Here is a 23,170-nt window from a genome sequence, read left to right as displayed (position 1 = left end):
CTTGTCTTTCAAACAGACGACTGCATGTGTGAGAATGCTTGGTGAGTGTCACATCTTACACAAAAAGACTGGCAACACATGTTTCAAAGTATTATTCTTATTTAATAAATACAGGTACCCCATCAATTCATCTATGTCTACAATATAAAATGTTTAATGTCTGACAAGCATGAATACAAAAAACATTGGATAATATAATTCATAATTCCAATAAAGTTCCAAATGTACAGGATTTCATATCAGGATTCAAATTACTCATTAAGAAAACAACGCAAGACAAAAACAGTAAAATAATGGCTTTTATCCATGAATACACCATAACATTTTCTGAATGTAAAGAGAAGGTAGAAAAGACCAACATTGAAAAAAAGGAATCAGGGCCATATAGAAATATTAAAACATAAATAAACAGTTCACACGTACAGTATATGGTGCAGGACATTGTGCTTTTTGCATAGATAAGAATAAACCGTATTCGTCAGGCAGTACAGGGGCATTACCGTGGTACAGTGGTCAGTCATCAAAGGCCAGTGGCGCATGCCCACTTTTCCTCGCCTCTGTCTGGACAGGCAATAAGGCTTAAAAACAAGGAATTCCCCTATGACTAAAATCATGCTTGCATAAAAAAAAAAAAAAATAATAAACCCGGCTCCCTGATTTTAAAAGGCTTATCCTGAGGGTGGAAACAATAAGATCCCTGCACAAAGTACAAAATGTTTGGTCATTTCAAATAGTCAATCAAAAAGCAGAGGTGACATGTTACTGTTGAGAAGGAGCTCTGGGCTGAGACACAATAGTGCAACGTCAAATGATTAAGACTTGGCATAGAAGGCACATGCTGAAACATTCATCGATCAAGAGTGGAAAAACGCGGGAGGGCCGGTGGGCTCGGAATTACTTTAGTCGCACGCGGCCTCCGGCAGATTCAGCTGGAAGCTGCGCCAGGGAAAAATAACACGTCTGAAGCTATCTGATATACATATATGGAGGTCAAATAACAGAGTTCTCATCTAAACCTCTCATCCATTCATCTGGCTTTCCAAAATGCTCATGTTCATAAAGTTTTACGGCACACAGGAGCCGCCCCACTCCTCCCAAACAGACGTTACTCCGCGCTTTAACCACATTTGCTGGAATGAGGGAGCACCCAGACCACAAAATCATAAATCACAGGTTTTGGCTGTGGTAGCGCTTGACAAATTAAGATATAAACTACTCAATAAAGATTTTTGTGTGCCAATAATCAACATGGACAAATCCAATATCGGTCCGGGTCAAATTTGCATACAACGCTGGTGGAAATCTAGAGATATTTCAGAAATCTGAGCATAGCTGAGGTTTGTTCTTCGTAGATTCAGGCCTCAAACAGAAGCTAGAAAGTTTACAAACTTGCAACTTACAAAGTGCAAATTGAAAAACAGGAAAACATTAAAAAAAAAAAAAAAAAAAGGACACAAAGAGCTATAGATTCCAGTGCATATTTTTATAAAATTATAATGATTTTTAAGCAAAGCACTTTTTTTTTGTGACAGCTTTGGTACATTACAGCAAAAGTCATATGCTTTGGCCCTCGAACACACCATTCAAGCGTCAGCAGGCTGGTTTTCGGAACCTACCCAAGGGCCGTTGAGGATCACAATGTTAAGCGGCTCCACCAGCAGTTTGGGTTCAGCATCTGACTGCAGGATGTTCTCCCCGAGGGTTTCCTGGGGCGTGGTGCTCTCTAAAAAGGGGGATTCAACTTGCTCATCCCCGCCTATGCTCGGCGTTGCCGCAGCCTGTTGGGTTTCTGTTGCCGTGACTACAGAGTGAATGACTGTTCCAGTGGGTTGGGACACCAACTGCTGACCTCCTCCTACAAGTGTCACCACAGACGTTGTGCCACTACCGAACAAAGTCTCAGCTTGGAGAGGAGCGTCGGCCTGCGGAAACTGCGGTACGTTACTGCTGTCTGGCCCAAGCGCCACGTGGTCGGAAGAAGAAGCTGGCTGCATGATGACTTGAGGGTGGGCGATGATGGTCCCTGTGGCATCGACGCCCGGCACACATGGCGTCACGGGCACCAGCTGCAGTGTGATGATTTGCGTGGCTGCGCTTTCTTTCTGGGGGTCGAACTCATCGGGACTCTGCATCCCTGGCTGAATGACAGCAGTTGCCTGCCTCTGGCGGAGATTCTCCAGCAGCTGCGCCGTACGGAACACGGAGCCGTGGCGGCCAGGCTGGAGGGCCTGCACGTTCTGGAGGTCCTGCAGCATCTCTGCCGACACAATGGGCAAGTGCTGCTGCTGGATGAGGCCCAAGGGCTTTTCCGTCTTGATGCCCACCGGTCCGCCCATTGGCTGGAGGGCAGCGTCGTGAGGACCACCATTCACAGACTGACGACGGGGATGGCCTTTAGGACCCCTGATTGGCTTGGTGTACGAGCCAGAGAGAACAGAGGACATGTTCTGAAAAAGCGCCTGGTTGCCGTGGGGCTCGTCACCTTCCTCCTCTTCATCGTACTCATTCTGAACATCGTTGCTACCACCCTCTTCATCATCATCATCGCCAATGTACACAATGTCTTTCGGCAATTCAGCGAACTGATACACCAAACGCTGGCCCTCCACTTTGTTCAGAATGCCGCGCTGATAGTAATATCTGCAAAGGGTCACAGGTTCAGTGCAATTGTCAAAAATTCCTAGAGTAATTACATTTCATGAAATTAGGAAGCTCAGATGTTCTTCGGACAAAACCCTTAAACCCATGCTCACCTGAGGGCTCGACCCATTGTCTCATAGTTCATGTCAGGCTTGTTTTTGTGCTTGCCCCATAACTGGGACACTGCCTTGGAGTCCACCAGCTTGAAAATGCCTTTTTCCCGGTTGGTCCATTTTATGTACCGAGGACAAGCATTCCGGTCCTGCAGTAGAGCCATCAGGAACTCCCACAGGTACAGGGTATTTCCTGTCCGATACATGCATTTGGTGTGATTTTGGAGAGGGGGGGTGGGGGGTGTTTAGTGAACCATTTAAAAAAAACAAACAAACAAAAAACACTGTACCTCGGCCATCTTTGGTCTTTTTAACATTGATGTCTGGTATCGGTGACCGTGGTCTTGAGCGCTTGGGTTTCCTTCCTAGAAACAGAGAGTAAATAATCAATTCATACCTTGATTTATCAATCCGAAGCCATTCTCAAGGCTCGAAACTTAAGACTTTATTGACTGGACACCAAAATAAATGCACATCTTCAACAGCCTTAAAACAAACATCTTTTGAATGTGTTGCAGGCTGGGGGGAAAAATAACAACGTAAACATTTCAGAAGCTTTGACAAGGGTTAGACAGCGGGTCATAGCGGGATGTTCTCTTGTGGGATGTTCCTAGTCTATAATTGTCAAAACCTACCAAACGTACTCCAAGGAAAGAAAATAAAGAGCTACAATAGAAGAGCTACTGTGGCTGAAATTAATGAAAAAAAAAAAAAAAACATTTGTTCAGACACACAATGCATCCATTTGCTCTGTATGGCACCTCTTAGCTACAGACAGGGTGCCCATGCAGACCTGTAGGCAGTTTTGGGGTGGACGCTGAGCACATGAGCATCAGAACTGGTGCTCAGAAATGAATCCCATTTTCTTTTGCATCATGTAGATGGTCCAGGTGGCACCAGGATGCACATTGTGAAGAAGGCAAGCTGGAGGAGGCTTTTTGATGCTTGTTGTGCAGGGAAACACTGGGTCCTACACTCATGTGGATGTTAATTTGACACACACCACATTTTTGCTGACAAAGTACAATGCTTCATGGAAAAAGGAGGTCAATGTACCGTGCCATGCAGCAATGCAGGTCTGAGTGAAACAGAGTTTTAGGTTCCCTCCAAATTCTCAATATTTCGATGTAATTGAGCATTTGTGGGCTGTTCTGACTCACAACGTTGAAACTTACTGGATTTAAAGTATCTGCTTGGCGCCAGATATTACAAGCATCTCATAGGTTGTGTGGAATAAAAGGGGCGACCTACTGTGTATTAGGCATGTATTTACATTGTTATGGCTGATCAGGGTTAATTACATACCAAAAAACTACAGCTATAGAGAAAAATGGTTAAAAAAAAAATAAATAAAAAATGTACACAAAATGTAAAAATAACCCAAAACAACAACTCCTGAATATGGTGCATGATGCAGAACAACCCAGATAGCAAATCAATACAGACCCACCCAACCAACCATTCTCAGAAGCCTCTTGGCATTCATGATTGGCCAGAATGAGCAGGGTGACACAAGCCGGGGTCAATTTAGCATGGCCAGTAACCTCCTATTATTCGGATGGAAACCAGAGCACCCAGAGGAAAATCCACCATGGACAAGCTGGTTACACCACACAGACGGTACTCACTGCACCAGCAGACCATATATCGGCAAGACCCAAAACTGCAATACCGCACGAAACAAACGGCGTGTGGATCTTCCTCCCACCAGACGGACAACTGGCACCTTTTTTGGGCTTTGGCGACTGGTCCTCTGCTCCAGCACCAATGGCGCGCTGAATCTGCACCCACTGCTGCTGCCCCAGGGCGTCCACTACGCCATCTGTCAACAGCGACACCTGGGTAATGGGGCTGGCGATAACCTCGCCGAGAGACGGCAGGAAAATGTGCGCTGTAGAAAACAGCAACAACACCACATCGCGCATGACAAAGATGCTATTCATCATCATTGGAAACGTGTGAGGGGAAAAAAAGTAACATACAGAAGCTTTTATCATCTTGAGAGAGTGGTGATGGGGAGTCCATGTTGAGTAAGGCCTCCGCTGCTTCTATGGTCTCCATCGGCTCCTCTTCTCCACTTTGGTAAGCCTCCACTGTTTAAAACACACTAACAATGATCAACATTACCAAAGAAATCAACAAAACGGTGATCACAATAATACCAAACTTGTGTTTGTGTGTGTATGCAGAAGCTGCATATAAACCAGATGTTACATTATTTATTATTTCTGCAACGCACGTCGACATCGCGCTCAGTTCAGAACTACATGTCTCGACCAGGTCACAACTGGAGTTGCAGTTGTGGTGCAGTAGGCCAGATGTGCTCACAGCTGTGGAATGGGAGTCGAGCCTCGACTCAACAAGTTTCCACAGAAAGTCTGACGTGCGTGCGTGCGTGCGTGCGTGCGACGTTAACTTTAGCTCGGCGGCTAAAGCTACAGCCACACACGCCGTTAATGTTTCCCGGTCGAAGTCGCCAGCTGACGACCACTTACTCGGCGGCGAGCGTGTCTGCCACAAGCGGCGCGGCCAGGGTGCACCTCCGGCGGAGCTACTCTCGGTTTACATGGGGCGAGCAGGCTGCTCGCACTTGTAGCGGGGCTCCTGCTGACGTCACTGTTGTTCTTACTTCCTCACTGCTGCGCCATGTGCCGAGCGGGCAGGCGTAGGAGGACTCGTGAGCGCGCACGTACTCCAACGCCCAGTCAAGCGACGATAAATGAATACGTGAAATAAAATAGATAATCATTAAAAAAAAAAAAACATAATTACGTGACTGTAGCGCGCATGCGCAATAGGCGTGCGTGTACGTTTAACAGGTACATTTGCATGCCTTGAAAAAGTAAGATATCTTCAGCTCTCCTGAACCTAGCAAGAAGTATTTTTATTACAAGAAAACGACTGGTTTTAATGTTTCGCAGTAATGTTTTAATTCGCATCAAAAGCTCAAACCATAAACTGCTGAACAAGACATATCAGGCATGACCTTTGCATAAAAGGTGCTGGGAGGATTTGGACACAAGGCTGTTGGTGGAAAAGATGCAAAAATTTGTACTCTAGTAACAAAGGCAAGGGGTGGTAGCTTGTACATTAACTGAATTGCATATACAATGTATATTGTTTCATTACACTCGAATATTATTCTTTCCACTGTCCATAAGGCAACTGAACACTCAGGGACTTTCCCCTTTGGACTGACACACACACACACACACACACACACACAACCTCTGTTATATTGAGTAATATTATCTATTAATGCACCATTCCATTTTGCACATCAGTATTTACTTTGCACATTTATTACTCATTTCACTAGTTTAGCGCTGTCTGTCTACATGTTTTTTGTTAAAGGTTATTCTTGCACTGCCTGTGTCCTCTGTTTTTACTTTATGTAGCCCAGTTTTATTGTCGCACACGGTCACTTTATGTCAGTGTGTAACTCTGTTTAAATGTTACATGTAGCACCAGGTTCCAGAGAAACATTGTTTCGTTTTACTATGTACTATCTAACATGTATGAAGCAGACATGACAATAAAGCTCAACTTCAACTTCAAAATTAGGCAAAAAAAAAAAAAAAATACATCCAAGTGTGGCCTGTGGCATTTATACTAATTTAATTTTGTCTGGTGCAATAAGGCTAAAATTGCAGTTTGAATAAAGTTAAAGCTGCATATTATAGTCTGCTGGACTAATAGTGTGCAATTGCCTTTTATGTTTGCACGCTGAGACTCTTGAAACGCAATTTCCTTCAGTATTCCTTGCTGTATGGTCTGAAGTTCATTTTGACTGCGACTTGACACGCCTAAATCTTGGCCTGTACTGTGCAACAATTTGAATAAGCAACACACTTTCTTTATCCAGCTAGCCACGGCATGCACCGAACGAACACCAGCTCCCGTTCCCGTCACCTGTTAGAAAAACGGACTCCTGGTTTTCCATTGTCGTCCCCAGATTACCATCAGACAAGGACTGCTCACACACCAGGCCAGAGTACTCAAGCAGGTGGGAGTGTGGCACTTGCTCAACAATCACGGCTGGAAGAGTTGCTGGATCATGCAGCTGCAGATGAAACCGAATCACAGGAAGAGAAGGTCGGCTTCTGACTGTCATGCATGTATCTATGAATTTTGCTTCTCTTTTTTGAAATCTATATTAAATAGAATATATATTTAACATATCTTCTATTTAATACATATAAATAGCAAATGAGAGAAGTATGACATACAGGCATGGATTAAAATGCAATAAAACAGCACTCACTTGTTCACTGTTGTACTGGCTATCGGCCATCTCAAAGACTGTCTCTGTATTCTGAATGGCAGCTGCCATTTTGCCACAGTGGTGAAGCGCTTATGGTCTCATCCCCCAAGGCCCTTAAAGGTACGTAACACAGTTCCACGAAGTCTCTGGTGCCTTCATCTAAGGCTTCAGAACGTCTGTGAAGCTGAGTGACCCATGATGAAATATTCCACAATTGAATCCAAGGAATCTGCAGATTTTGGACTTTAGAGAAGTAAACCTGAAAGACATCGTGGGGGGGAAAATGTGAGCACTTTTAAGCAACTGCAGTTGTAAAACTCAAAAACAGCTCCTTACGTCAGAAACAAGCAGGTCCCTCGTGCATCTGGTCAATGATTGGTGCCTGAAATCGAACCCTCACAAGATGTTTTTACTGCCTGCAGATCTATGGACATAAAAGAGGATTTGCCGTCCGGCTGTAACCGTCAGTTCCACCAATGGCCTGTCCCCCCCCCCGCCCATTCACCTTATCTTAGTGGCTGCTGTTCCGCAGCGCTCTGTAAACACTATACGTTCTTTTTCTTCGCTTCTCTCTGCTTATCTCCCTCATAGGCGCACCATGCGAAAAACAGGAAGGAAGTGCCTCGGTGACGTCAGAGCAGGGCGAAAGCGGCAGAAGTGCAGCTGTGGCCAGCCTGAAAGGCGCTAAATGTCAGCTTTCATCTGAGCCCATCAGATTCAAACGGAGGTGAGCCCTGTGGAAACCTCACATCGTGTCCACGCTGCATAATTCAGCGTGGCCACGATGTCCGTTTTACCATCGCAACGGCTTGCGTTTCAACGTGCAACTTTAATATTAAATGTATCCCAACAACATGGAATTTACAAGACTGCACCTTCTACGACTTGAACAGACGTGAACAAGATGTGCATTTCAAATAGCTCCCAAAAACACGCTAAGTCCAACATTTAAAATACAGAACCGCCGTAAAACGTGCAGGGCCGCATGCCACATAAATGGCAGGCCCTACCTGACATGAACAGTCTGACGTTCTCACAAACTTTTAACTGCTTTAGAAAATAAATAAATAAATAAATAAATAAAGTGACACAGCCCTACAACAGCTTTAAACATCGATGCAAAGCCTGAGCGCTGTGGTGCTGTCAAATGCTAACCTTACGAACCCCACAGTATTGGTTATAGGTCACAGCCACTTACCACCTAAAAGATACGATCTGAAGAACGCTGTGAATATCAACAGTTGATCTGTTGTTTTGGCTTAAGCAATCCAGACAATCCTGTTTGTCCCATCATTTTGTTTGCATCGTGACCAAAAAAAAAAAAAAAAAAAAAGCCCTCTCGCCGCTTTCGCCGTCTCTCACCTGCTCTCCTCCCCCTCACCTCGCCACTCCCTCCTCAGGGGGTCGTATTACAGGACGCGGTCACGTGGCTTCGCCCTGACAACCAGCCTACGCACCTGGGGAACGCTTCCGAACGCACGCCAGGTATTTACGGCTGCGAACTCGTCTCGCAGCCCGCGGCCAGCTCCCCAACCAGGGGAATCGGCAGAACGGGCCGAATGCAAAGTGCAGACTGCACCAAAACCGTACTGAACAAATGCAAGAGAGCCGCCCCAATTGCGCGGGTGATGCGTACGTTCCAGGCTGCGGGAACCGAGGTTAACGCACTGAACAGGAAAGTCCAACAGGCACTCTGTTCAGTGTGCAGGAGACGGTCGAAAATAGAAACAGATCGGCCGTTAACCTGTGCGAGCACGAGGTTCGGGCCCAGGAGACCACAGCGGAGCAGAACTGTGGCAGAAATACACGTTAGGTTCCTGCGCGCGTTGTTTCCGAGCCCTCGGCTAAGTTCTGCGGTGGGTGAATCGTTTCTCTCGCAAACGCCGCCGTTTTGCGCATTTCGAGCCAGCCGGTCGCTGAAGAGCTGCCGTTCTCTTTTTCGCACAGAAAGCACGTGGCTGCCATATTTGTCTAGATGTGGGAAGTGAAAGTACGGGCCCGCTAAGGGCTAGTGTCTCGGTTTAAAAAGGCAAACTAAAGTTAACAGGGCCTTCGAAGAACAATTTATCGAAATGATCATTAGAAAACAGCGAAGGGTGTTTGCAGTCATATGTTATTCTGCAACGTTTTTTGAAAGTGGGGAAGTGCCAAAAAAAGTGCCACTATCACACCGGAAGGAGCCGCCGCAGCAGCAGCAGCAGCCGCAGCTCGAACTTCTCGCCTTTGTATAACGGGCTACAGGGCCTCAGAGGACTGCTGAACATTTCTGACAACAGGCTTTTTATTTTAAGAAAAACCCGTTCACAACAAAAAAAGTACTTTGGTTTTTTTTTTGTAATTTCATTAAAATGTACAAAATGTACAAAAGTTTGGACACACCTTCTCATTTTCTGTTTTCTTTATTTTATAAAGTGAAGTGATTGTCACATGTGATACACAGCAGCACAGCACACGGTGCACACAGTGAAATTTGTTCAAAAAGTGGAGCCCTGGCCTCCACAGTCACTGGACCTGAACCCAGTTGAGATGGTTTGGGGTGAGCTGGACCGCAGAGTGAAGGCAAAGGGGCCAACAAGTGCTAAACACCTCTGGGAACTCCTTCAAGACTGTTGGAGAACCATTTCAGGTGATGAATGTGCAAAAGCAGTAATCAGAGGGCGTCTATTTTGAAGAAACTAGAGTATAAAACATGTTTAGTTATTTCACCTTTTTTGGTTAAGTACATAACGTTCATTGTATACTTGCAATACTGTGGTCAGTAGCAGTCGCTAAAGCATTTCACTGCACACCATACCATGTATAACTATGTCTGTGACAAATAGATTTGATTTGAATTTTGAACACCACATGTGTTCATTCATAGTTTTGATGACTTCAGTGAAAATCTACCAATGTTAATGGTCATGAAAATAAAGAAAAATCATTGAATGAGATGGTGTGTCCAAACTTTTGGCCTGGACTGTATATTTTCTTACATTTATGGCATTTATCAGATGTCCTTATCCAGAGCGTCTTACAATCAGTAGTTACAAGGACAGTCCCCCCCTGGAGACACTCAGGGTTGAGTGTCTTGCTCATGGACACAATGGGTCTTTTGGTTCAAAAGCGAGTGTGTTACCCACTAGGCTACTACCACCCTGATATGAGACATGCCAGTACATGGTCTGAAACTGAGGGCTGGGGATAAAATGCAGTGATACATTATCAGTACATCTGTTTTCAGCCACTTTTGAGCAACTGTTATAGCAGGAAGTATAACAGTGATGTTAAAACACTTATTCAAGGCATATTTCTTTCACATCTATAATATTTGTGATCACTCTCTGCTTTTGAAGTTGAAATAGTACGTTTTCATCAGTCACCATCGCATTGTGGGGAGCGGTCCGGCGTTGCGCCGAGCGTCAAAGAGCCCTGAGCATTGTGGGAGGCATCCCTGGCTGTTACAGAGGTGAACGTGAAGCAGCTGTTGTGTGGTAACAAACATTTAGGAGACTCCAGGATTATCGGCGTCCATCGTTCAAGTCTTCACGCGCAGCTGCTTCCCGCCATTGTACCGAGCGCATGCGGTGCCCTGGCGCATGCTTATCTGCTACTGAGCACGGCTTTGAAGGCTTCTACTTCAACCTGAGCACAAAAAAAGTCGAATTTCTGCCAGTCCAGCAGCACATGTATTGTTATGCTCAGCAGAAGCGCGTCCCCCCTCCCACGCTGCCGCAACGGCCCCGGCGCTGTGCAGAGGCAGACGGGCCCATGGCACGGCAAACTGCTTATCAGCAGGGGTTTTATGCTGCCTCTGCCACCCTGTTATCAACCTTGGCCTATTTCTGTTTTTTTTTTTGGTTGTGGGGGCTTTGATTATGCAGCAAAGCTCAGCTGAACTTGTCCATCTCAAAGCCCCCGAGAGAGCCCGCCCCCATCAAGGCAAGGCCTCGCACACATCTAAAACACTGTCAGAGAGAGCCAGGCAGATCAAAGCCACAGAACATTACCATACCGGCCCGCACAAAGACGCCAGCGCTCAGCGGTATTGGGGCAGTGCGGTAAAAACGCAGTAGCGCGCTGAAGATGGGTCGGGCTTTTGTTACGGGAGACGTTTACACAGTTTCAGGTCCCGCCCCCCCCCAGCTCTCCTGTAAGCAAACTAGGTGTCTGCATTTCTGTCTCTCACACACAGACACACAAATACCTGCAGATTCAAATCGCTGGCAGGGAGATCACAAACCGAAATGAGCATGCACTTCTAACACAAATGCATAAATTTTAACACAAACGGGACTGCAGAACGAAAAAAAACGCAAGGACAATGTGCATGTCTATAACGCAAATTATGACATTCAAAAGTCAGATTCATTCAAATCAGGCTTTGTTTACTGCAAAAAAGTGAAAGCTGCACTTTGTACTTATAATGTGATGCTTGAGGGTTAAATGTGTCCATAATAATACAGACATTAGGAAAAAAAGCAGTTGTTGCACAACGGGGCATTCAAATGGTTTCAGCTGTGAAATATGTGATTGTTAATATCATGTTTAATATTAGATAAACTATGCACAATTACTTCCGATTACATTTACATTTACAGCATTTATCCGACGCCCTTATCCAGAGCGACTTACAATCAGTAGTTACAGGGACAGTCCCCCCCAGGAGACACTCAGGGTTAAGTGTCTTGCTCAGGGACACAATGGTAGTAAGTGGGATTCGAACCCGGGTCTTCTGGTTCATAGGCGAGTGTGTTACCCACTAGGCTACTACCATGGAGTGTGCCACTGGTATTCCGGGGATGCTGTCCGCCTGTGTCTGCCTTCTGCCTCTGCTTGCCTGCCTGCGTCTGTCCATTTGCTTGTGTCCGCCCGCTTGCCTGTGTCTGCCTGCCTGTGTGTTTACTTGCCTGCCTGCCTGCATCTGCCTGCCTATCTACTTTTGTCTGGTGGCCCGCCTGCCTGTGTCTACCCGCCTGCTTGCCTGTCTACTTTTGTCTGTCTGGGTGGTAGTAGCCTAGCGGGTAAAACACTCGCCTGTGAACCAGAAGACCCAGGTTCAAATCCCACTTACTACCATTGTGTCCCTGAGCAGGACACTTAACCCTAAGTTGCTCCAGGGGGGGACTGTCCCTGTAACTACTGATTGTAAGTCGCTCTGGATAAGGGCGTCTGATAAATGCTGTAAATGTATGTAAATGTAAAGTCTGTCTGTCTGCCCGCCTGCCCGTGTCCTCCGTGCTCTCTGGTTCCCCGGGCCCCGGGGGGGGTTTGGGGGGTTCAGTGCGAGGTCGTGCATTTTTCACTGCTTCCCTTCCACAACACCGAGTTTCTGCTTCTGGCCCTTTTACCTCTGATTATATGAAATGTGAGGAGCAACCGCTGTGTTCATTCAGCGCGACACGCTTGAGCGCTTACTTTGCGGCTAACTGCGCGTAAAAACAAACTAAAACAAAACTTAACACACAGGGAATGTGTACATTACCATAAACTGCCGTGCGGCTCTGCTGTGCTTTCCGAACTGGTTTTGGGGACGCGATGTGGATTTGAGGTGTCTTCTCGACACCGTGACCTGCGCGCCGCTGGCCGCCCGTAAGCCCCGCCCCTCCCGCCCAGCACAAGCCCCGCCCCCACACAAGCCCCGCCCCTCCCGTCCAGCACAAGCCCCGCCCCCGCGAGCTGTTTCGGACCAACGCAGGTGGAGAGCGTCACTGTGGCAACGGCGGGCGCAGCCCGAGCGCGTGCCCGCGCCGCGTGGGATCCTGCGCGTCTCTGGCGCCACCTCGTGGCTCGCCGCCATTCTGCTGACCAGGAAGCGTGGCGAAATATTATTTATAAAGGGGAATTCGCACTCTACAGCCAGGGGAACTAAAAACAACAATTTAATCATTATTTTAATACGAAAATCCACGTTTTTACAATATATACTTATAGTCAATTATAACAATCATACATTTAGAATAATTATCGAATTAAGTAAAATACTAATTACTAATCTGTATCTGTTAATAAAAAGACGTCCTACCCCTTGGTAGGATCAATACCTTACAACCAATACTGTAGGGTCATTGTCTTTGTATATTTGTTGTATACATTGTTATATACATATACATAGCAACCATCACTCAACTCATTGGGGGTTATGAAAGCGATACATATATAGACATATATTTGTTTTGTGTTCTTTTAGATAGATATAGATATATAGGTAGATTTTTTTTTAATTAACCAACCTTTTTTCTAAGAGTAGGCTGTTGTAGACATTCACTACAGTTTCTTTTTTATTAAACATTTTATAAATGTCAATGTTTTGCCACTCACATGTTGCAGTATTGTGGAGTGATTTTACTGAGGTCTGGATACTGTTGTAGAGAATAGGATTTCTCTGCATGGCTGATGGCTTTAAATGGACCCTTTTGTGTGTCTCTCTCTGTTCCTTTCTGTTTACCCCCTGTGTCTATATTCCCACCATGCACTCTGTGCTGCCAGATTAGGTTCCAGCCCACCACGACCCTGACCAGGATTACCATTTGCTGATAGTGAATAAAAATATCTTTGCCTCTAAGTTCACCAGGGGACTCTCAACAAATCAGTTTAAATGGAAATGTTTGTCCAATTCATTCCACAAGATGAGCTACAGTCTAAACGAATCGAAACATTTTGGTATGAAGCGGCTCTTTGAGGGAATAGAGTGCATGTCATGAACATACGGATGAGATGTTGACAGCATAGCAGAGGTCACTATACAACCTGGGGAAGTGTCTTTAATGTAGTGGTGTAAAATCAAGTCATTACTTTAATTATCTTAAAAACTGATTTATATCTTTTCTCCATGATATTTAGTGTACAGCATGTAAATAGTGTAGAGTTTAAACCAACAAAGGGGTGAAGGGTAAATGGGAAAAAAAAAACATTAAAGTAGAATGTTCTTCTAATGGAAAATAACACCAGGCACTGTGACCTGGGGACACGGTGACATTAGTGACGTATGAAGCGTTCAGCTGTAATTCCCATGACATCAGAGCTTTTTGTTAGAGTGACATTACACTGAGAAGAGGAACACAGGAAACACACTGGCAGATTCACATCTTCACCAGAAAAACATTTACTTTCACTGCAAATAAAAAAAAGAAGATTTTTCCAGCAGGCTGCATATTTTTAATGAACAAAGGTTTGTCGGCTGGGAGAACATCAATTTTTCTCTTTAATCACCACAGCAGAAACAGTGGATTGAAAACCATCCAAAGAAAAAGGCAAACGGGATGGATGAATATAATGCCATATGCTATTGCACCAAACATGAAATATTATCTTTAATTAAGATGTTTTAACCTTTAAACCACTGATAAATTTGCTTTGGGAATACACGGGAACATGATCCTGTGCACATGCACACTATAGTGTCAATATGATCAGATATGTGTATTTTTCATCTGATTCATTTAGTAATCTCAGTGAAAGAAGTGAAAGAATTTGGGAATGACATTTTATAGCATTCATGGTTTGGGATATTATTATTGGGATCAAGCTCTGATCAGTTTGATCAAACCAGTTTAATCTCTGTCTTTGCACTGGCCACATTGGCAGCATTATTGTGAAGATTTTAAAGAAATGTGAAGTCCAAGAGCTCTAGAGTTAGAATGTTTATTTTACAATGTTTTGGGGAAATTTGGTGTATGATCAAATTTTCAGCTATGCACTGAAATGCACTGCTGTGAATAGGACTGGATAGAGCAAATTTTTATCGTCATTCATTTAAAATAAAACAGACTGCTAAGTATTCATATGTCCAAATGTCTACACACTTCAAACTTTTTAGTTTTGGCAGCTTGTGATAGAGAGTCAGTCCAGTTCCTTCATACCTTTGCTGGGCTCAGTCTTGGCTCAGAAGCTCCCTGTGTTTTATTATTTTAACATTTTTGTGAAGCAAAGTGTTTGAACTACTGAGCCAAAAGTATGCGAGACTATTATCACCGTCGTGTTGATGTAACCTGAGCCAGATGTAAGTTAGCGAACCCTCCGCGGCGTGCCGGTTTTAGTCTGCATTGCAGTGGATAAGCTAAATAAATGTTCAGGAAATTGAAGATTCGTACCAAGAAATGCTGTGAACTTCTACACTTGCTTGGATGTTTACATGTACATTTACATGTGAACATGCAGAACATAGAATAAAAAATATAAATTTTATTGTATTCTAGCATTATGTAAACTTTCATGATTTGGAAATGTTGTAAATAGGTATTAAAGAATGAAAGTGAGAATTATTATTTTGGCTTGTTATACACCTTGTATTGGCGACGTTGATTGCTAAATTGAAAGACATGGAAGGGAGGGGGGCAGGGTGTATACGCATGATGGTCTTTCAGACCTTAAAGATCTGGAATGCACTTAAATGCTTGTGCCAGCAATTTGGGAAGGTATTCTTCTGCGGGAGGCCAAGAGCCAGTCACTGCACAGACTCTGCATCCAATAAAAGCCTTTGAAGTTAGAACCGGCCGTGCTGAGAAGGGTTTTTCATCTCATGTGCAGGTATTAAATCATGGATTTAATATGCAATTTTCAGTGCAATTTGGAGGCTTCAAGACAATCTATTTATCTCTTTATTGCAGCTGTCAATCAATTAAAAATATTCAACTAATGAATTGCACATTTCACAATCAATTAATCAGTTTGTACTAAATCTTGCTATAATGCACATTTAAAACTATTACAGAGACAAGTGTGAGAAAGAGGCTCAGCCAGGGAACGACAGGGAGATGATCTGTTTTATATATATATTTATTTATTAAACACCCTGCAGATAATTTAATGGAAATGGAACTACAATTTAATGCAAATTACGTCTCAATTGTTCAGTTGTTTTTATTCATAAAATTTCTTCCTAAAGGCTGATTCAGATGATGCAGCCAAAGTTGCTATGAAACCCGTGTCACATGGCACTGTATTTATAATTTTTATGGTCACGTCTGATTTCCGCACACTTGGGGAAAGACGTGGCCAGACACAGCCCCATCGCAGACCCACAACAGGAGTGTTGCTCTCGGGTTCGAACGCCTCTGCAGCCACGTGAACATGAACACATAAACAAAATGCAGTTGCGTTACTTGCATTCATTAATTTGAACATTTTACATATATTCATAAAGCGATTGCAATGATCAAAGTTTTAATTTTGACAGACCTACTTTTTTACAGAGATGCCATCGGAGAAGTAATTCAAGTAGAACAGGAGATCAGTGAATACATGATTCCCCCAGGAGCAGAGACAGACAGAAGTAAAAGAAGATCAAGGTACGTCGTACAGACACCCTCAAGGTAAACGGTTGATCGGAGTCCTGATTCAATAAAGAGTACTGGAATGTTTCATAAAGATGAAGTGAGAACTGGCCAGGGCTCCTGTTGTTTTCAACTCTCCCGTTGGTCCCTCTGCCTTCAAAGGAAGCCTTACATGCGATAATATGGCAAATGTGACAGTCACTTGTGGACGAAGAGGACACCGACACTCACATGACACTCACATTCACGCAGGAAACATGATTTCAAGAATGTCTCTTGAATCAGGACCAGTTCCCTTTAGGAAGGATGGAATACCTTTTCCATTATTTTGGAATGGTACCTGCACCCTCCACCATGGGAGACGGCCGCATTACATCGAGAGGTCACCTGCTGCTTTTCCCCGTCCAGTTCTGACCCCATTCTGTCAGGTGTCCGCCGCAGAAGTCAGCTGTCAATGTAACACGCTCTAATTTGAAGTTCTTGATGGATTTGACATTAAGAGATGCTTCAAAGTCAAACCTCAGATCACTTTGACAGCGGCTTTCTGATGATGCATTATTAATTTACCAGACAGGTCGCTATCGTTGTCCTGCAGCGTTTTTGAGAAGACAGCATTGGCAGAGAATCAATTTAGGTTGTACTAACCAGGATAGCTGGAGGTAACCAAAAAAAAAACAATGTTCTTGGCCACACTTCATTTATTTGAGGTTAAATATACAAAATATTTCATATTCTGACAGCATAACTGTTGAAAAAACTGAACGTAAAGTTGGTTGTCCATTAGCATAAGTAGTTTTGCTATAGGGCAAGCAATTCTCCATTTGTACCAAACAGGAATATATATATATTTCTAGTAGTGTAAAAAACTGTATTCATATTAATATAAGAAACAACACTAAGGGACCTGACACTAAAATCTGTAAAAATAATCATGATTGATAAAAAACACTCTCATGACTGTATATTTAACCATGGAAAGAAGAGCTGAAATAAAAACATGCCGTTGGAGGCCTTTCAATGGACCCCATTGAAAGCAGATTTCATCCAGTTCTTTCCATCTAGGAAAAGTCATATTTTACATCTAGCTACAGAGATGAAGAGCATTATGCATTTAATAAATAAATGCATATTTTTCAAAATTTGGTGACAAGTGAAATGTACATGTTAATGCTAACATTACAGTCAAGAATTACTTAATGTTATTTCAAAAAAGTGAAAACAATTCCTTCCATCATCTGCACATCAAACATGAGGACATGAGAGACATGAGATTTGCATAAAAAAATAATACAACAAACAAAACATATTCATCACTGGATGTCATGATGTCATTTTTCAGACTGAATATCCCATCGACATCCATTTGACCTCATGAATTTTTCATTGACCTTCACCAGTCCTGGCAGCAGGTAATTCACATTTTGCAGTTCTTCAGTACAGAGCACAGCTGAGGAATGTGGACTTTTTAGATCAGGCTTGGTTCCAACAGTACAAGGACTTGGGTTCTGTTCTGTTCGTTGCCATGCATCCCAGTCAGATATATTAATGATTCATTGCCCATATCCAGAGTGAGTTGCTACTGACTGTGTTTCAATATTTCCAATAAAATATGTTCCAATATTTTTTATTGTCCATCAAGCCCAAAACATGATTATTCTATCTTGCAGAGCTCCATTTGGCATTAAATCATCTGTACCATAGATTGTGGTGGTTTAATAGGATTTTTTCGAATCCAGGACTTTTATTCTATATCCTGATATCAAACACAACGACTGGTTGCTCTCCTTGGTCGCCCATGTGACTCTAGGCTACGATTCCAAAATGTAGATCTGACTTTCATTGTAGTTTTCCAGTAGTCTGGATTCCAAATCTACTCAAGAGCCAGCTTGCTTCTTGTGAGCAATGTCTGCATGTAAGAATGCAAAGAAGCCGAAAAACAGAAATTCTGGCCATCAGATAGAAATTGTGGGATCTGTATAATAAGGGAGAGAAGAAAATCAGCATGTTGCTGAAGTTGCTGTCTTTAAACTAGTCTTCCAACCTGGCAACCCTGTTCTACATACTCTTAACATTCATTTATTCCTTGGGTCCCCAGATAATGAGCATTTTTGCACCTACCGCCATTCGATACTCTCAAGGTATTGCACTCAACGTTCCCACATCCAAACCAGGAGTAGAAGAATATTTCACGTGGAGTGAAATAAGTGAAACCCACTAAGATTAGTGGAGGATGAGACTTGGCTCTACATGCTCAACTTGGCTTTCCACTTCATCTTCCACGTGTTGGTTTGTATTAAATGCGCCAGTTATGTTTAAAAACTGAATATAAGCCTTCTTTGAGGGCTTAAGGAGGAGTGCAGTGCCTTTGGGCTGAACGTAAACGGTTGATCTCAGGATCCCAGAGATTGGAAGGCACCCTCAGGCAGAAGAGTACTTGTTGGAGGCTCGCGAATTGCTCTGCTCCGACCCTCTCTCCGTAGTCTTTAGCTTCATGCAAGATTGCTTCTCATCCATGGAAAGCATCTCCGGGGGCAAACACCAGCAGCACAGACACGACTGAGCAAGAGGAGAGGACAAAGGTGAGAAAGTGGACATGCTTTTGTATGGATGGAGCAGTTTACAGCAAATCGAATGTAAAGTGTGGTATGACAGTAAAGTGTTGAAGGAAACATCTGCATGGTGTTTAGCATATTGTTACATGCTGTGAAGTGCTGATTCTTGTGGCTTCAAGTAATGCACTGTACCATCATCAGTGTGGAGTATGAAGAGGCAGCCAGAAATTAAGCAGCGGTGTGAACGAATGCAAGGTCTTTACCCGGAAACAGTTTTTGAATCGCTTGCTGACCATGTACAGAGCAATGGGGTTGATGCAGGAGTTCATCGAGGCCATGTTTATTCCAATATAGTCCAGGACTAAGAAAAAACTACAAAAAAACAATTGGTATTAGAACAACAAAAATATCCCCGTTTATTTGATGGTGAAGCATTAATGTATTAGATCTGTTATATGGGCACAATGCAGATAAGGGGCAGTGGGTGGCCTAGTGGTTATGGATCCCCACACACTGCTCCCCGGGCGCCTGTCATGGCCGCCCCACGGCACTGTGGTTAAATGCAGATTAATAAAGTAGAACAAATTCCTTCTGTTTCATTCTAGCACGTTACCCGGCAGCGGCAAATGCAGACGTACCTGAGCAGCTCACAGCGGTTGGGGTCCTCCTCGTTGTAGATGGTCAGCTTGAGAATGCGGCTCAAGTGCAGAGGCAGCCAGCACAGGGCGAAGACCAGCACCAGGCAGAACACGGTCTTGGCCACCTCCCGCCTCTGCGGTCAGACACAGCCTGTCAGCCTTCATCTGCGACAACCGCTAAAAAAGTCGGGCCGTCCGAAAGGTCCAAACCTGCTTGAGGTGGTCGCTGAGGGCGATCTGCATGCCGTTCTTCTTCAGCATCTCAGAGGTCATGAGAGTGTAGAAGACGGCAGTGCAGGCCAGGGGCATGCAGAAGTAGAAGCCGAAGAGCCACCAGTCTTTGGCCGACTTATAAAACTGTAAGGGGAAATAAAGAGAATCTTTCAATACGGAACGAAAGGGGATTGTCGGGTAGCAGCATCTGGGTTCGATTTTGCCCTTGTTTGCGTTAGAAAGGAGGGGCATTACTGTCATGAACTGGCTTTTCTGCATGGGGTGCAGCAGACAGATCCTCAAGTTTTCTCCTTTGTAGTCCATTGTGATCATGTCAAAGGCCACCGCCTCGGGGACGGCCAGGATAATAGACAACACCCAGATCAGTGTAATTTCGATTGCTGTCCATATGGGAACGCCGATGCCTTTTATGCGATTCCAGGATGCCACTGCTCGGTACCTGGAGAGAGGGCAGTGAAGGGCAACACCGCAGAGCAAATAAATAACGTAATAAATCTTTTTTATTACATGTAGGATTTGTGTCGGCAAAATATGCGTACCTGTCAATGCTTAATGCACATAAACTCAGCACCGTGATTCCTACCGATGCTTTCTGAACAAACGGGATCAGTTTGCATATTGCGACACCAAAGGGCCAGTCCTCTGCCAGGAGCTGGAACCAGAGAGAACGGACGTGTTTATGCATGAAATAGCATTTGAAATATTGAAATTTTACACGAAAGGAGAATCAACCGCACCCGTTTTTTTGGGGGGACTCAGGGGCGTGAATCAGATTGATGCAACAAATCATACGCAACAAATCATAATTCCTCCACAGGCCAATTAGGCCAAAGTGAAAGTCGAACATTCCTGTTGTCCCATAATTCATTTCACTGAAAAAATACGGCCTTCTATAATCACAGTGGCGATGGTGGCCAAGGAAGCGGCCCCGTAATCGGAAGGTTGCCGGTTCGAATCCTGAACCGTCAAGGTGCCACTGTGGTTCCACTCAGTAAAGCCCCGTCCCCACACACTGCTCCCCAGGTGTGTCACGGCTGCCCACTGCTCACCAAGGGCGGTGGTGGCACCACTTTTCACAATGACACATTTTCTTTTTTTCCAGTATATTGTTTGTACTTTTCTCCATTATTATGTATATTATGATTGGCTAGGGTCGGAAATGGTCGGAGGTGACAGTCTCTCACCTTGTAGACGTTTATGGGGATGCCAATGACGATGTGCCACAGGTCGCCCAGCGCCAGACTGGCGATGAGGATGTTGGGCCCGTTCCTCATGCACTTGTTCTTGTAGATGATCCTCAGCAGGGTGGAGTTCCCGATGATGCCCACCACGAACACCAGGCACGACACCACCGTGTTGATGTACTTGAAGGTGTCCCGGATCTCCGTGGGTCCCGTGCACATCGGCGGCAGCGGTCTGGCGCGGCGGGGAACGGAGGCGTTGGGGTTCACCGGGGAGTCTCCGGCGCCTCCGGGTCGGAGCGTGGCGGACTCGTGGGACAGCTGCGTGGGGTTCGGGTCTCCGTGCTGGGCGCAGACCGCTACGACATGTCCCGCCAGCAGGAGAGACGCGAAAAGCGCCAAATCCGTCTTTGCCATGATGAAGAAGAAGAAGAAAGAAAAAAAAAACACAAAAAGTTTGTTTCAAATAAACTTTCTGAAGACTCCAAGGCGCAGATGGTGAAAAATTCCCATCCCGTTCCAGTTAACTCCAGCAGAACCATGTGCAGCCCAGCCCGCCCGTGGACGCGCTTTATGTGCGCGCGCGCGCGGCGCTCGGACCCTCCTCCAGCCTGATCGTCCACACTCACGCTGCTCACTTCCTCGGGAAGAGGAGAGGCCGTGGATCACTGCAGCAAACACCGAACAAAACGAATGACCACAAGGCAAATCAAACGTTTGGGTCAAAGTGAACGTCAACGCCCCAGGACGTGGTCCATCGGGTCCAGCTCAGCATCCCCACCTGTTGCTCATTTTGTTGTCCTCTCCACGCTGTTCCAGGAACCTCTGCTGCATCTACTCCAAAGGACTGTCAGTTCCAGATGTGCACGTGGGAGATTGATTTTCTCCATGTCCCCCCAGGGAGCACCGAGCTCAGGCAGCGGCTCCAGAAAGCCGCAGTTATTCTGTAAGACGGATGTTCATTCCTACTGTATCTCGCTTTCGACGGGGCGAGTCCCCCAGACTGGGAGGTAGGCCGATCTCGTAGGTGCTGTCGTGCAGATTCCTTCCCTGCTCAGATGTTTGGCCTCGAAGGGGAGTTCCACCCTCGATGCCTGGAGTCTCTCTCTGAAAGAAATGTGAGCTTATACAGTCCAACTATAATAACATGTGAGAGAGCAAATTCCTTTGACTGCATCAGAAACCAGGAGCATAAAATGATGAACATCTGGGACTCACAACTGTCTGCGTGTCAAATTAGCATCATTGTGGTTAGTTGGACGACAGTGATGATGCAAGTGGGCCTTACTGGGAAAGGACTTTCGTGTGAACGCTGCTCCAGATTTCTCCCTGTTTTTCTGTGCCCACACCACATGGCTCGGCTGTTCCACATGGTTTTAAAAGAATGTGCAGGGAGTTCCATTATCTGGGAAGCATTTATTTTAGGAATTAAGGAAAAATGACCCGCATTTTGCACTTAGTACTTTGCATGTATTTAACATATTTGTGACCATGCGCCTTTTTACAAAAAGTCAGATTTCAGTACAATCCGTATTTTCTAGAAAAACAGTCATAAGGCTGTCAACCGATTAAAAAAAATGGATCACACTGCAATGAAGGAATCACAATTATGATCTTTTATTACTAAAGCTTGGTATAATGCATATTTAAAAATATGACAGAGACAGTATATAAAATGATGGGCTCTGGCAGCCACAACCCTGATTTGTGTGAGTAGCTGTGGAATGTGAGTCAGTCAAATCACTGACTTATTTTCTCTGTTGTTTTATTAATTTGTTAAATTTCCATTCAGGGTGTCAGCAACCAAACAAAAGTAAATGTAAATCAGCCTAAATCGACCATCCCCATCTTTTTTACAATACACAGCTGCATTAAATATTTAGAAATGAACTGCACCAAGTAATGCAAACCTAGTTTAAATATACACACACACACACACACACACACACACAAACACACATATATAAAATGAACGATCAATTCAACAATTGTTGAAAACACTGCAGCATTTTCTATAGGGGCCTTTTGAAGCCCTCCATTTTTTTGAACCACATGGTGGGGACAATAAAAGCGTCAAAGGGCCAGTACGAGTCTCAACTGTGAGGACGAAGAAGAAAATAGCCGCCTTGAGAAGTCTCTGCTTTATTGCTTTAACTCATGATCTTCTCTGCACACACACCATGTCAGCCTGTAGACAATATGCTGTTTGTGAAGACAGAGGAGCAGTATTTGTGTTTGCTCCGTCCCAGTGGACTTGTAATGTACAATTTTTTCCCCCTCCCTTCTTGTCACAA

The 23,170-nt window shown here is 44.5% G+C and overlaps 2 protein-coding genes across 8 annotated transcripts; both read right to left on the bottom strand.

Moving 5' to 3' along the window:
- Positions 1 to 81: 81 nt before the first annotated feature.
- LOC114791323 (ETS-related transcription factor Elf-1-like) lies at positions 82 to 12,581 on the bottom strand. Of its 6 annotated transcripts, none has more exons than XM_028982068.1 (9): positions 8,216 to 8,323; positions 7,354 to 7,441; positions 7,018 to 7,276; positions 6,666 to 6,816; positions 4,736 to 4,846; positions 4,480 to 4,644; positions 3,044 to 3,118; positions 2,754 to 2,946; positions 82 to 2,640 (listed from the first exon to the last, which is right to left on the bottom strand). In XM_028982068.1, exons 3-9 carry the CDS (start codon positions 7,084 to 7,086, stop codon positions 1,584 to 1,586), a joined length of 1,821 nt encoding a protein of 606 aa, XP_028837901.1. In that variant the 5' UTR covers positions 7,087 to 7,276; positions 7,354 to 7,441; positions 8,216 to 8,323; the 3' UTR covers positions 82 to 1,583. The 6 variants fall into 6 exon arrangements, with proteins under 6 accessions (XP_028837901.1, XP_028837903.1, XP_028837904.1 ...); XM_028982070.1 differs by lacking the exon at positions 8,216 to 8,323 and adding an exon at positions 7,523 to 7,640; XM_028982071.1 differs by lacking the exons at positions 7,354 to 7,441; positions 8,216 to 8,323 and adding an exon at positions 12,482 to 12,581.
- A 4,370-nt stretch (positions 12,582 to 16,951) lies between these two features.
- On the bottom strand, positions 16,952 to 22,155 carry ednrba (endothelin receptor Ba). Of its 2 annotated transcripts, none has more exons than XM_028981591.1 (8): positions 22,095 to 22,155; positions 21,658 to 21,983; positions 20,880 to 21,544; positions 20,235 to 20,347; positions 19,672 to 20,134; positions 19,462 to 19,595; positions 19,087 to 19,195; positions 16,952 to 18,827 (listed from the first exon to the last, which is right to left on the bottom strand). In XM_028981591.1, exons 3-8 carry the CDS (start codon positions 21,291 to 21,293, stop codon positions 18,690 to 18,692), a joined length of 1,371 nt encoding a protein of 456 aa, XP_028837424.1. In that variant the 5' UTR covers positions 21,294 to 21,544; positions 21,658 to 21,983; positions 22,095 to 22,155; the 3' UTR covers positions 16,952 to 18,689. The 2 variants fall into 2 exon arrangements, with proteins under 2 accessions (XP_028837424.1, XP_028837425.1); XM_028981592.1 differs by having other exon boundaries at positions 18,690 to 18,827; positions 19,672 to 19,818; positions 19,930 to 20,134; positions 21,658 to 22,100.
- Positions 22,156 to 23,170: the final 1,015 nt, after the last annotated feature.

The sequence above is a fragment of the Denticeps clupeoides genome, chromosome 5, assembly GCF_900700375.1.
Source record: "Denticeps clupeoides chromosome 5, fDenClu1.1, whole genome shotgun sequence".
Lineage (NCBI taxonomy): Eukaryota > Metazoa > Chordata > Actinopteri > Clupeiformes > Denticipitidae > Denticeps > Denticeps clupeoides.
The sequence above is the reverse complement of the archived record's forward strand: the minus strand, read 5'-3'. Positions and strand labels throughout refer to the sequence as shown.